The following is a 13,061-nucleotide window of genomic DNA, read 5'->3' as shown; positions in this document are numbered from 1 at the left end:
ACTACAGAGAAGCTGAATGCTCTAATTAAACTGGCCAGAGGAGTGACATTTAAATTGAATATGGTAGAGCTCAAGGATGACCCTTGCAGGGCCCTGTAAGGTAAGGAAAAAGGATTGGAAACAAATTTGTTCAAGGCAACAAACTGTCCCCGATCAGACAGAAAGGATTTCAATAGTGCAAGACTGCTTCCCTGATTCCAGTACTATGGAAACGCTCAATCAACAGGTCATGATTGACAATGTCGAAGGTCACCAAGAGGTCAAATAAGATGAGGGCTGCACCACCTCCCATGTCAGGGCTGGATTTTAAGTTCTTTGAGGCTACAATCCGAGCTGATTCTGTGCTGTGTTCATTCCTCAACCCAAACTGTGTGAAATCAAGGTTTGTATTGATGAAAGAGGCTAGTTCCTGATTCATAGTCTTTTCCACAATTTTGGTCGGTAGTCGAAGTCATGAAATAGGTCGATAGCTATTGGGATCTAGTGTGCTAAGATATGCTTTTTTTATTAACAGAAGTATCAATGCCATTTTCCATTGCTTAGGAAAATAACCTGAACTACATATTTAATTGAAGATTTTTGCGAGAAGAGCACCTATTGTCTCAGGTGCTAGCTGTATTGTTTTTGGGGGCAAGGATCAAACGGAGAGCCTGACTTGATGGAATTGACTAAGCATAATGCCTGCTCAACAGTGAGCATGGACAACGAGCAGAGATTTCCTGTGCCAATATTGGGGAGAGATTCGTCGTGAACCTCTGAGTCTGGGTGATTATTTGCAGCGAAATTATTGTCGGCATCTTTGGCCTGAAAAACAAATGCCAGTGTTTTGCAAAAAAGCTTAATTACAGCTAGTGTTGTTCTTATTGGTAATATTAGAAAGTCTGTTGACTGTGTGACTGTTTGACTGTGATAAAATATGTTGCTCTCATTGATGATCACCAATATTTCAGTTCGGTGCAGCTTTGGTGCTTCTACAGCCTATAGCGACCAAGGACCAGAATTCACTTGTATCGTTATCTTTAAGGACAGCAATCAATTTCTTCCGTTTATTATTGTTAAAAGTGTTCTTCCCCTCTTCTAATGCAGGCCAAGTAGGAAGCCATGGCACCTTGCATTGTAATTGCACATTTGTGTTACAAGAATGCTACTGCATAAAACAACCTACTTTTAAAGTGTTAAAAAAAGAAGAAAGAGTGCTCGTGAAAAGCAAGAAATGTAGTGAGTAGTCTGGCAGCATTTTTCAGCTGCCGGACCGTACGTTGTACAATAAAGAAAGGTAAAATGTTACACAGCCAGCAGGATGGAGCGTGTAGTAGGGAGCAAGGGTAAAAATAAAAGACAGCACATTGGTGGTTGGGGGATAAAGAGTTGAAATGGGGCAGGACCAAGGAAACAGATGAACTCACTAGAGAGCTCAATAATAATTTAAAGAGCCCCCTCAAGTATCCCCCTGGAAAGATGCAACTAAGCTAGTCAGAAAACTGTGAGACCCGGGAGGGATAAACACAAGATTAGAGAAGAAAGCCACTAAATTAAGAGTAGATAACTGAAATTGACAACAAGGCCATTTATTCATGAGCAAGTGTTGGCTAAAGCCCACCCTCACTATATGTTATAAGTTATGTATTGGAAACAATAGTGATACATTCTAACAACTAGAACTGTTTGTTGCACAGACCTAATGAGTATAAAATAAAATAAAAGTAAGTCCATAGTGGCATGGCACAGTTGATTCAGTGCCATGAAGATAATTCTGTAGCCACATTCTCCAACGGAGGAGACTCATATTTATCACTTCCTTCACAAATTCTAGAATTAGCCATTAATGCTCAAATCCAAACCAGGCCCTTGGCGATGCAATCTGCTTAAAACCCACCTAGATAAATGACTATATAAATGAGAAGTTGAGTTTGATACTACAATATCATTTTGATGTAGCATTTATCTCAGTTTCAGAAAGCATTTGTTTCATTCCAACATCCAGTATAAATTGCAAACGCAGTAAGAGCACCATTTTCTTTCCCTTCTCGTGCACAGTTTGTAGCCAAACAGCCTGTTGGGCTTCAGCCTGTTGCCCTCTAAATGCGCCACGAGGCCATTAGCAAAGTTAGCAGCAGGGGTGCTATCGATTTTAGAGGTTTGGTGCTTCTTCAACCACCTCCTGACAGCTCTACCCTGTGCACATTTTCTGTGTTCACTTTTGTTAAGCAAGACCCGAAAGGAGCACAAACGACTCACAAACTTCATAATATTTAAACATGAACAGCGGGGTCTTCCCTACCTCCGGGGGGCCTCAATTACACTCCACACAACTTCATCTCCACCCTCGTTGTTCATGCTGCTCTGCAAAATCCTTGGGCAAAAACAACCCAATTGCCAGTTGCCTCACTTCTAAAGATGCTGTGCACCCCCTCTTCCCAGGTCTGGATCCCTACAAAATGGAGGTGCACTGTGTGCAATTTATCCCAGGGGCGGCCTCTCATCGCGTCTGTGGCAGAGCAACACGAGGCTGTGGGATGCAGAGATGCTCGAGAGAGAACTGGCCTCATTAGTGCACCTACTGCAGCTTTTCTCTTGAGCTCATGGCCAATGGTTGTTAACCCAGCAAGACTTACTCAGCTTTTCATCTCAAGACAGATACATCGGTACCCGATGCCAGCTGGTAAGAAATCATTCAATTTAAAAAGTGTCTTCTAAGTTATGAGTCGCAGACCACATTCAGCTCCTGGACATAGTATCATTCTTTTAATTTCAACTTTAACAGATTTAAGACTGACCCGCAGTGAATCCATTTCAGATTAAGGTTTAATGCTATGTAGTGTTAAATGACATACGTCTATAAAAAAGACACATATGAAAGTAAACAGCACAGAGCTGAAGGAGTCCTGGAAGGGGCGCCCTGTTCCATAAAAGCTCTCTGTACTCTGCCACATGACTATGCACAGCATGATAGCTGTGTACGGACGTGAATCGGCACTAATCACTTGCTTTACTATCACAGGTTTGGCAGTTTCATAGCACTTAAAATCTAAGGAACCCTGGGGCATATTAACAAGCAGGGCGTTAAAAATTATCCCTGTTTTAGCGGCAGAAAACTACTGCTAAAGCAGCGATAATGGGCTTGATAATATGGCCTTTCTGGTGTGAATATCGGCTTCTATTAGAATTCTCCAGGGCATATTATCAAGCCCATTATCGCCGCTTTAGCAGCAGTTTTCTGCCGCTAAAACGGCGATATTTTAACGCCCATCTTGTTAGAACCTCGTTAAAATTATCGCCGTTTTAGCGGCAGGAAACTTCCGCTAAAACGGCGATATGGGCTTGCTAATATGCGTTATAGAATTCCAATAGAAGCCCAGGTTAGATGTCCTGCACATCTAACCTGGGCTTCTATTGGAATTCTATAACTCAAATTAGCCAGCCCATTATCGCCGTTTTAGCGGCAGTTTCCTGCCGCTAAAACGGCAATAATTTTAACGAGGTTCTTGCTAATATGCCCCCCTAATTATAGATGGCAACAGCGCCACCGCAGGTTTCTGTCAATATTTCAATGTGTAATCTTTCTCTGACATTTGCAAAAGACTTTTATTTTTTTAACAACCCAATAATTACTGATATCATTTTTGGTTTTGTAGGTAGTGCAACATTGCCCTGGAACATGAACTTGAGGACCGGCTAAAAATCTGGGGGGTGAATGAAGATCCCCGAGCAAACTGAAGTTTGCACAGTCATCCCAATTCGCAGTGGTATTTTAATTATCACACCCCTGCTATTTCCCCCTGTTAGATATTGGCAGGTCAAAACGGCCAAAATTCATTGGGGGGGGGGGGGGAGGTAAAGGCAAAGGAAAAAAGACAAATGACACAGAATTTAGTGAACTGAATATCGATTTTGCATGCTATGCCTCATTTCCAAGTTGAAAACTAGTAAGCATTTCATCACACCCAGTAAATTTCCCACTCCAATGTAATGGTATTTACTGCATGTGGTAAGTACCTCGCCATCATCCGACCCACGTGCAATCGTGCCCCACCTATCCTTAACTGTGGGTGTAAAATGACGAAAACTGCTGGAATCTGCCCCAGCTCTTACTGGGGTCCATGCAGGCACTCCAAAAGCAGGATACGTGCCCAACTGGGCGAGCCGGTTTGTCTTACTCCAAGTGTTTTATTGCAGCTCCGTAGACAAGAAATAGGATGTGCGATATGAGCAGAATCTCGGAGAAATAAAAATGCACATAAGCAAACTTTTCTCCTACTTCGTTTCGAGTACTCCCTCATTTTATGCAAATCAAGTCCCTCGGGAAACGAAGCTAGCCCCTGCTTCTTGTACCAGACGTTTTAAGTATGGCGCCTGCAGAGAGGCAAAGGTTGTTTGAGCCTCCCGCACTGCACTAGCGTCAGCAGCCTTGAATTAGTCTCAGATTATTTATACATAAGAAGCCAGTTCCTTGAATATTTGCATTTTAATAAGGGAAGCCACAGATACATTCAGCACTCGCTTTTTTGTGAACTAATCTAATTAATATGAAACTTATGACTTTTCCAAACTTTTACTAGATACTCAATATTACCTGCCTTAATATGTTATCAGTGGACCTGATACCTACTAAGTAAAAAACTGTTGTATTAAAATAAAAATGCTTTAAGTAGTGTGTAAGTGCCACACAATGCTGATTGTGCAGTGTATGTCACAACAGCTTGCAAACACGTTCCTTACAGATTTCGAAGGTCTTGATATTGCTTGAAGCCATCGTTGTAGAGTTTTTTGATTAGGTTGCTCCTCAGTGATCTGTAACGATACAAAAATGGCAGTTCCTTTTTAATTCAACATTAGATTAAAAAAAAAGAAAATCTGTGCAGTGTAGAAAAAAGTGTGAATAGTGTAAACTAATTTCAGATCTTCACACAACATCGAAAGCTGATGGGAAGAAATCTTACATGTTTACTAGGCTGCATCCTGTAATCAAGATGGTTGGCACACAAACAGGAAGGAACCTTGTGAGGAGACCACTTACTTTACTTAACATCAAACATGTTCAAAATGTCAAAGCCAATAGGTTTCACCTTTTGCCTACCGACGGAGACATACTAGCTTTGTTTATCCCTTTTGCCAATACTGGACAGCATTAGCAATTTTTTTTTTTATTGATGCTTTACAGCGTCGGCAAAACAAAAAGGAAAATAGAAAGTGCTGTGACATGTAGCAGTGCATACATTATCATGTATGTGCGCTTATCTGTCATGACGCTATGGCGATTCACCACGATGAGTATACGCATTGATGCATCACCACACAAGCATGTGCATATAGCATGATGCAGACACCATTTAGTTTATTTGCTGGTCCAAGATGCCAGACCCAATCTTGAAGGGCTAAATTAAAAAAATTGTTTAAATGTGTGCAGTGTGCATTTCGTAAAAGAAGCAGCACAGCAGCAAATCGCATCTGCCAGGTCCTTCAAAACAATAATAAAAAAAAATAAACAACACAAAACTCACGACAGGGATAGCAACAGGGAGAGGGGGAAGGTGGCAATTGAGGAACAAGGCAGCTTGAGGCCAGGAGGGTGGTGAAAAAAAAAAGAAAAAAAAGTCAGACATGGGTGGGGGATGTAGGGGACATAATAGACGAGCTAGGGAGATGATGGAGGGAGTTAACACGGAGCATATAAGAGGGCATTTATTTGTGGGGTAATAGAACACGAAGAGAACAAGAAAACACATTCACCTCCATTGTGTAGCATCGTGCTACAAAGAAACACCAACACTGGGACTTATTTAAGGGAGCTTTATTATTTGCTTCCACTACCTTCCCTGTCCCTACTCTAACTGCCCCTTTCCTGTTCAGTCCCCTCCTCTTCCTGTCCACCCCCTAACTCCACCCACAACCACTAGCCTGCTAACTTCACAACATCTCCCCCTTTTGTGACAAACGAAACAAACATACTGACTTTTCAGTCCATCTCTTCAATGAGTCTTTTGGGTGGACGTGTGTCACGATGAGGTCGTGGCGACCGTGCTCTCAGACCAGTATTGTTCATTGGCTCATGGATTGGATCGGTGTTGTCCCGATCTTCAGAATGTGGTTCTTCTGACCCGGGAGTGTCCATGTCACTCCTCATGATTCCAGTGACATCTCGTGATAGCTTCTTGAAATGTGAAATGTTTCTCGTGACTCTCCGATGCTCCGATTCCGCAGTCAGCATCGTTCCTTTCCTTTTCGTGATTAGTAGAGGTTCATCCTTGAAGGGGCAGTCGGTTTTCCGTTGCTGTTCTTGTTTGACGAGAACACTATCCCCTTCATTTAAAGACAGTGACCTCGCTCTTCTCCGGCGGTCTGCATACGACTTCATTCTGTCTTTATTGCGTTTGTCCGTAAGCATCATCTCGTGATGATCCACTGCAGGTGATGACGTCTGCAAGGCCCCTTCCCACGTTGGAATGCGATTCCTCATGGGGCGTCCTAGCATGAGCGTTGCCGGGGACTGCCCAGTTGTTGCGTGAGGGGTTGTTCTATAGGCTCAGAGGACCTCGTTGAGAGCCACTTGCAGATCTTTTCCCTCCGTGTTAGCATGCTGGAAAGTCTTCTTGAGAGTGGCCATGAATCTCTCGATTGTTCCATTCGCTTGTGGCCAGAGGGGTGTTATCCTGCGATGATGGAAATCCAGATGTCTCGCAAAAGCTGCAAAGTCTTGCCCGTTGAAAGGGGGTCCATTGTCCGTTTTTACCTTCTTGGGAACACCCCAGGTGGCGAATAATTCATCGAGGACCTTGATGGTACTAGTAGCATTTGTGGATGGTACAAAGTAAGCCATGGGATATCGAGAGTGCTCATCGATGATGGCTAGCACATACTTGCCGGATGACAGGGGTCCATAGAAATCAATGGCAATCTCCTGCCATACTCCAGAGGGCAACGTGGTCATATGTAATGGTGCCGGAGGATCACTCTTGCTGGTGAGCTGACAGAGGTGACAGTCCTTTAAAGTCTCTTCTACCAGTTGATCCAGATAAGGAAACCATACTCGTTCCCGTAGTGCACGTTTGGTCGACACGATTCCTCTATGCCCTTCATGTGCAAGGGCAACCACTCCTTGCCTCAACTGAGTGGGGATCACAATACGCTGGCCTCGCAGTAATATGCCATCAGTGGTGGCTGACAGTTCACCACAGACATGTTGAAAGGCCTGCATCTCTCGTTTGATCATGGAATCAGTTTCTTCATCTTGAGGGTCATGTCTCCACCTGTTGTTTCGAACCCTGCGAAGAACCTTCTGCAGGACAATGTCTTGAGCCGTGCTTTCCCGGATGGTGTCCATGGGGATAGCTGGGGGTAAGGCTCTGTCAGTCACAAAATGTATGTATTCTTCTGCAATGGATGACTTTGACACTGACGATGCAAGTGGGTGCCTGGACATGTAATCAGCCGGGTTTTCTGATTTACCAGGCTTGTGAATGATGGTGAAAGTATATTCTTGTAACCTTAAGCCCCATCTTTCAATCCTTGGGGGCATCTTTGATCGTGGGTTTCCGTAAATGGTGACAAGGGCTTGGTGGTCTGTGATTAAAGTAAAATTTTTCCGTATATGAAGACATGAAAGTGTTCGCATGCCCATACAACGGCAAGGCTTTCCTTCTCGGGCTGCGAGTAAGCCCTCTCCGGGTCCGTCAGGCTGCGGCTCGCATAGGCAATGATGCGGCGTTGATCAGAATCGTTGGTATACTGGGCCAGGATGGCTCCGAGTCCGACGGGGCTGGCATCTACAGTTATTTCGGTTTTCCTTTGCGGGTTGAAATATGACAAGTGATCTGCAGACTCCACCGCCTTCTTGATTTCTTTGAAAGATTGCTCACATTGAGGAGTCCATTCAAATGGTTGACCTTGTTTGGTCAGGATGCGGAGAGGATGACTGAGTGTTGCGTAGTCCCTGATGTACCGGGCACAATAACTAGCCATGCCTAGGAATGATCTGAGCTCACTGACGTCTTGGGGACTCTTGGTGTTGTTCAGGGTCATGATCTTGTCAGGATCAGGCTTCATGCCAGCACTGGAGAAGATATGGCCAAAGAATTTCAGTGTATTCTGGTGAAACTCACATTTCTCTTTGTTTAGAGTCAGGTTGGCCTCCAGTAGTGCATGACAAACCCGATTGAGTGCAATATCGTGTTCTCGTAGATCAGAACCATAGACAAGTATGTCATCGCTATAGTTAAGCGTGTTGGGAATGTTTTGGATCACTTGTCTGATTGCTTCCTGAAATATTTCGGCTGCGGATGAAACTCCAAAGCTCAGTCTTTTATACCTAAACAACCCAAGGTGAGTTGCAAACGTGGTGATATATCTTGACTTGGTGTCTAGCTCCAGCTGATGGTAACCTTTATTCAAGTCCAACTTGGAGAACACTGTTGCGCCATTGAGGGCGGCGATCATATCGCTCAGATGGGGCCCTGGGTGTCGTTCTCTCTCGATTGCGGTATTGGGCAGGCGCATGTCCACACAGAGTCTGACTTTGTTGGCCGTGCCCTTCTTGGGTACTATAACTACTGGGGATACCCACGGAGTTGGGCCATCCGTGCGCTCAATGATGTCAGCAGCTAATAGATCCTGGAGCTCTTCCTCAACAGCTGATTGAAGATGGAATGGTACTCTTCGCGGATGTTGGGCGACGGGTCTGACTTGTTCATTGATATGTAATCGCACTTGACAGTCTTTTAATTTGCCTAGTCCTTGGAATAGTCTGGGAAATTGACGGGTCACATCTTGGTTGCCGCTAACCTTGAAGAGGATTTCCACTAAGTGAAGACGTTCAGCGGTCGGAAGGCTCAGCAGACAGTCCGCTTCTGGGCCTTTGATGACGTGAATGACCGCTGAAATGGTTGTGTCCTCATGCTTGAGGGTCGTCGAGAATTTCCCAAGGCAGGGAAGTGGCTTCTTTGCCATCCATGTGAAAACCCTCACGGGCGCAAAGGTTAGGTGAGGACGTGGACTCATTCTTTCGTATTCGGTGACCGGAATGTAGTTCAAGGATGCACCGGAATCTAGTACGAACTTTGTGTCGTGGTTTCCGACTGTGATGTCTAAGCGAGGATACGTTTTCAGTTGATCCGGATCGGCAGCTAGGTTCAGGTATTCGATGGTGTATGCTGAGTCTCGGGATGAAGGTCTCGAGTCCTTGGATGGCGATCTCCGCTCCCACCTGGACCGCCGTGACTCTCTGCTGGAGTGTGATGATCCAGAGGACTGCTCAGTCTTTTCCTGAACGGCTCGCGCATGGTGTCTTCGGGTGTTGGACCGGGATGTCCTCGAAGTGCTGTTACGTGTGTCATACTGAGACTGAGACGTTCTGGTTGCACTGCTTCGTCTCTCTTTATTGTATTCCCCACACATCGCTTCGAAATGATTGGTCCGACTGCACTTCCGACACCTCTGGCCCATGGCAGGGCAGCTGTCCACGTGGGGATAATCATACCCACACCTGTAACATTTCTTCATTCTCTCCGATCTTCTATCTTTCTTCCACGGCTCTCGCCGCTGGTATCTCGATTGGTCTTGACGGAAGGGCGGACGTGACCTCCATTGTCTGTCTCTTGAGCTCCTTCGACTGTCACTTTTGGCATGAACTCGGCGCACTTGTTCGTGATTTCCTTTGTGTCCCGTTTCGATGTCAGCTGCGTACTCCTCCGCCTGGTCATAGACACGTGTCATCTCTTCTATGTCATCTAAGCTATGTTCTTTCGCAATAACCACCTTCTCAGTTGATCAGAGTGACATCCATCTATTATTTGGGACTTAATAGCTGCATCCGTCGAGAAATTATCGAATTCACAATGTTTGGCTAGTCTCCGCAGGCGCATCATGAAGGCACTCATGGGCTCCTCTTTCCCTTGACGAGCCGAATGGAACGTGTGGCGTTCGTAGTCCACATTTTTCTTGTGAAGAAATCTTTTATTGAGGGCGTCACGCACTTTGACATATGTGTCCGCCTCAGCAGCAGGAAGGTCTTTGATTATTTTGACTATTTCCCGCCCTGCCAGGTTGCGCAGGGCGATTAGCTTCTTTTTGTCCTCGGTCACTTCCGACCCTTCGATGTAGTCTTCAAATTCTTCCAGCCATTCTTGCCAACTGGGGCCCATGCTTCCCCCAGTGGTCACTTTGAGAGGCTCGGGCGCACGCAGGTGCGATCCACCTGCAACCTTGGGCTTGACGTCACCTTGTTGCGGTGGATTGGCTTCATCGTCAGACACCATGGTGACTGATAGGCGTTCCGCGTACCTTAATATTATGTTCGGTTTCCACTATTAATGTGATCGTTGAGGCGTGGCTGTGTCACTATCTATTTCCGTTTTATTTAATTTTTCGTTTCAGTTAACAATGCTTGTTTGTTTTCAGTTGACAATGCTTGTTTACTTTCAGTTGCTAATGCTTGTTTATTTTCTGATGCCAATGCTTGTTGCCTTTGCTCAATGCCTGACTCCAAAATGGCCGCCCGTGGTTTGCACAGGGAGGGTGTCCCGAAGGTCGCCTGACTCAAAGATGGCCGCCGTGAGTAGCTGCAGGTACTACTTTCTCCTCTCTTGACCCAGCTCTTTTCGGCATGTCAGGACTCACCGGCGGACGTCCTCTGGGGCAGCACCATCCAAGCTTGGCTCCCTCTGGTCACTGCTACAGGCAGGTGAGGTTGGGGTGGGCTCCCGCCTTACTTCTCAGGGTCCTCGGCAGTAGCATGCCAAATCTCACGCATCCGGCGTGAGATTTTCCGACGTCGGAGCGCTCCAAAGCTCCGGTTTCTTCGCGCTCAGCAGCGCTGGGCAGCAGGCCGTCGTGGGGCACTCGTCTTTGTAGTTTCCACTCCCCAGGCCACAGCAGTCATCAGGGTGAGTTGGGGTGGGCTCCCAACTCACTTTTGTAGCTCCCGCTCTCCGGTGCCGAAAGCGTGCCAAAGCTCACGCATTAGGCGGGGCTCGCGCTTTCGGCGCGAAACTGTTTTCTGCTCGGGCGTTTCAGCGCTCGATGCAGTGGCTCCCTCAGTGCTCTCGAGCGTCACTGGGACTTCAGAGTCACCTGCTGCTGGCTTCTTTCCCGGTGGGTCAACACCTTCTGGCAGCGGATCTCTTCTCTCGACGCTGCAGGGGACAGGGCACATTCAGGTAGTTCTGTGGGCTGCTGTCATGCACATCCCCCCCTCGTCGCCAGTTGTAGCATCGTGCTACAAAGAAACACCAACACTGGGACTTATTTAAGGGAGCTTTATTATTTGCTTCCACTACCTTCCCTGTCCCTACTCTAACTGCCCCTTTCCTGTTCAGTCCCCTCCTCTTCCTGTCCACCCCCTAACTCCACCCACAACCACTAGCCTGCTAACTTCACAACACATTGAGTGCTAAAAAAATTGTTCCCTGAATGTGAGCAGTTTAAGGAATTATGACTTCCAATTAAAAGCATGGTAAAAAAACCTCTGCTCCAGGGTAGGGACAAACACAAGAAGAGGAAGGAAATCCATCAAATATGAAGCATGCAAATTAAATTGACAAAGAAGACACCCATTAGCAAGCAATGGGCTGGCCCAAAGCCCACTTTAAGTATTTTTATTGGCCTCAATATGCCTTGGACAACGGACAGCTAAAAGCTGTATGTAGGTGAGACGTAAACACCTGAATGTATCCTGTTTTTATTCTCTCTTTTAATCTCTTTTTCACTGTCTGACTTTCGAAAACATGGCAAAGCATGAGGGACATGGCTGGCTGGGTGACTGACCTTTACTCTTCCCCTTTCCTTTGTCTGACATTTACTACCCTGTAAGTACTTTTACAGGACTTTTACTTTGTCTGCATGTGTCTGCATTTACAGAGTTACAACATCACGTTGCCCAAACTAGTAGGAAAACAACTTTTAAAGTAAGTGTAATTTAGTATTACAAGTAAAAAAAGTTTAAATGATGTGCAAGTAATCTATATTAACATACTTTTGTTTATGGTTACTGCTAAAGAAATGTATGAGTTTAATCATATTCCATCTAAAATAAATAGATGTGATTTTTGGGATGGAATTAAAACTAATAGATTCTTTTAAATTGAAATGTGTAAAGAAAAAAGTACTAATTTTCACACTTATAGCAAAAGCAAATACCAATATACACCTTTGGTGGCGGTGTGTCAAAATGTCATCCAAATGTAAATGTTTGCAATCAATTGTAAGTTTAGGGTTGGCATTAGGGTAAGAATACGTTTAATAATTATCTTTTCAACTGAATTTAACTTGGGGGTATGGTAAGACTTGATGCAACTCAATATGTCTGTTTAATTTGATTTAAATGAAAGTAATGATAAGGTTAGGGCGAACATTTGGCTTACAATAAAGCTATTCATTTAATTAAACATGGAAATAAAAAAGGTTTTGATTAATATAAGCATTATTATGTAAATATTTAAAAAAAAACTGCTGGTTAAATATATTTTCTACTCTATGCTCCCTTCATGCATGCGGTCAAAATCGTTCCATCACGCAACAAATTAATTCGGAAGGGAGCATAAAGGAGAAGGGTTCTCCTACCCCGTGGCTAACTCTGCCTGATTCACTTAAAGCAGTCACTGAGGTAACCGAATGGTTGGAGTTGAATAATAAAAATTGCTTTCAACTACTCATCATTTAAAAAATAATTTCTCCTATGCATTGACAAATGCTATGCCTGCTCTTTTATGTGATTGGAAACTGTCTGTTTGGATGCTCAGCTAAATGTTATGTCCTGAAGATGACTGTGTATTTATAACAAAGGTCGAAACATCGTCGCGCACCTGTGGCCGCAATTAATGGAGGACACATTGTCTTGTTTGTTGTAGTTTCAGTGTTGCTCTGAAACTCCTTCTTCTATGTAACCTTTTTTTGTTTTCCACTTGTCTGGTTTTGTATTCTATCAAATGTTATATGTACCAGCTTATACCTCTGAGCTCTATGATATTACTTTTTACTGAATACATTTTGTATGTTTTTCTAGATTTTTCTTTTACGGGCCATTTCTCTATTTTTCACTTTTTTATGTGTGCACTGATGTGTTTTTTGTC

General features: G+C 44.5%; 1 protein-coding gene across 1 annotated transcript in view; it reads right to left on the bottom strand.

The window, feature by feature from the left end:
- RXFP1 (relaxin family peptide receptor 1) overlaps positions 1–13,061 on the bottom strand; it is a 1,193,379-nt gene that overhangs the window by 394,816 nt on the left and 785,502 nt on the right. The window contains exon 5 of the mRNA XM_078677666.1: positions 4,720–4,791. Within this exon, the coding sequence (XP_078533792.1) occupies positions 4,720–4,791 (72 nt within the window). The remainder of the gene's footprint in view (positions 1–4,719; positions 4,792–13,061) is intronic.

Source organism: Lissotriton helveticus, chromosome 2_1, assembly GCF_964261635.1.
Source record: "Lissotriton helveticus chromosome 2_1, aLisHel1.1, whole genome shotgun sequence".
Classification (NCBI taxonomy): Eukaryota; Metazoa; Chordata; class Amphibia; order Caudata; family Salamandridae; genus Lissotriton; species Lissotriton helveticus.
The sequence above is the reverse complement of the archived record's forward strand: the minus strand, read 5'-3'. Positions and strand labels throughout refer to the sequence as shown.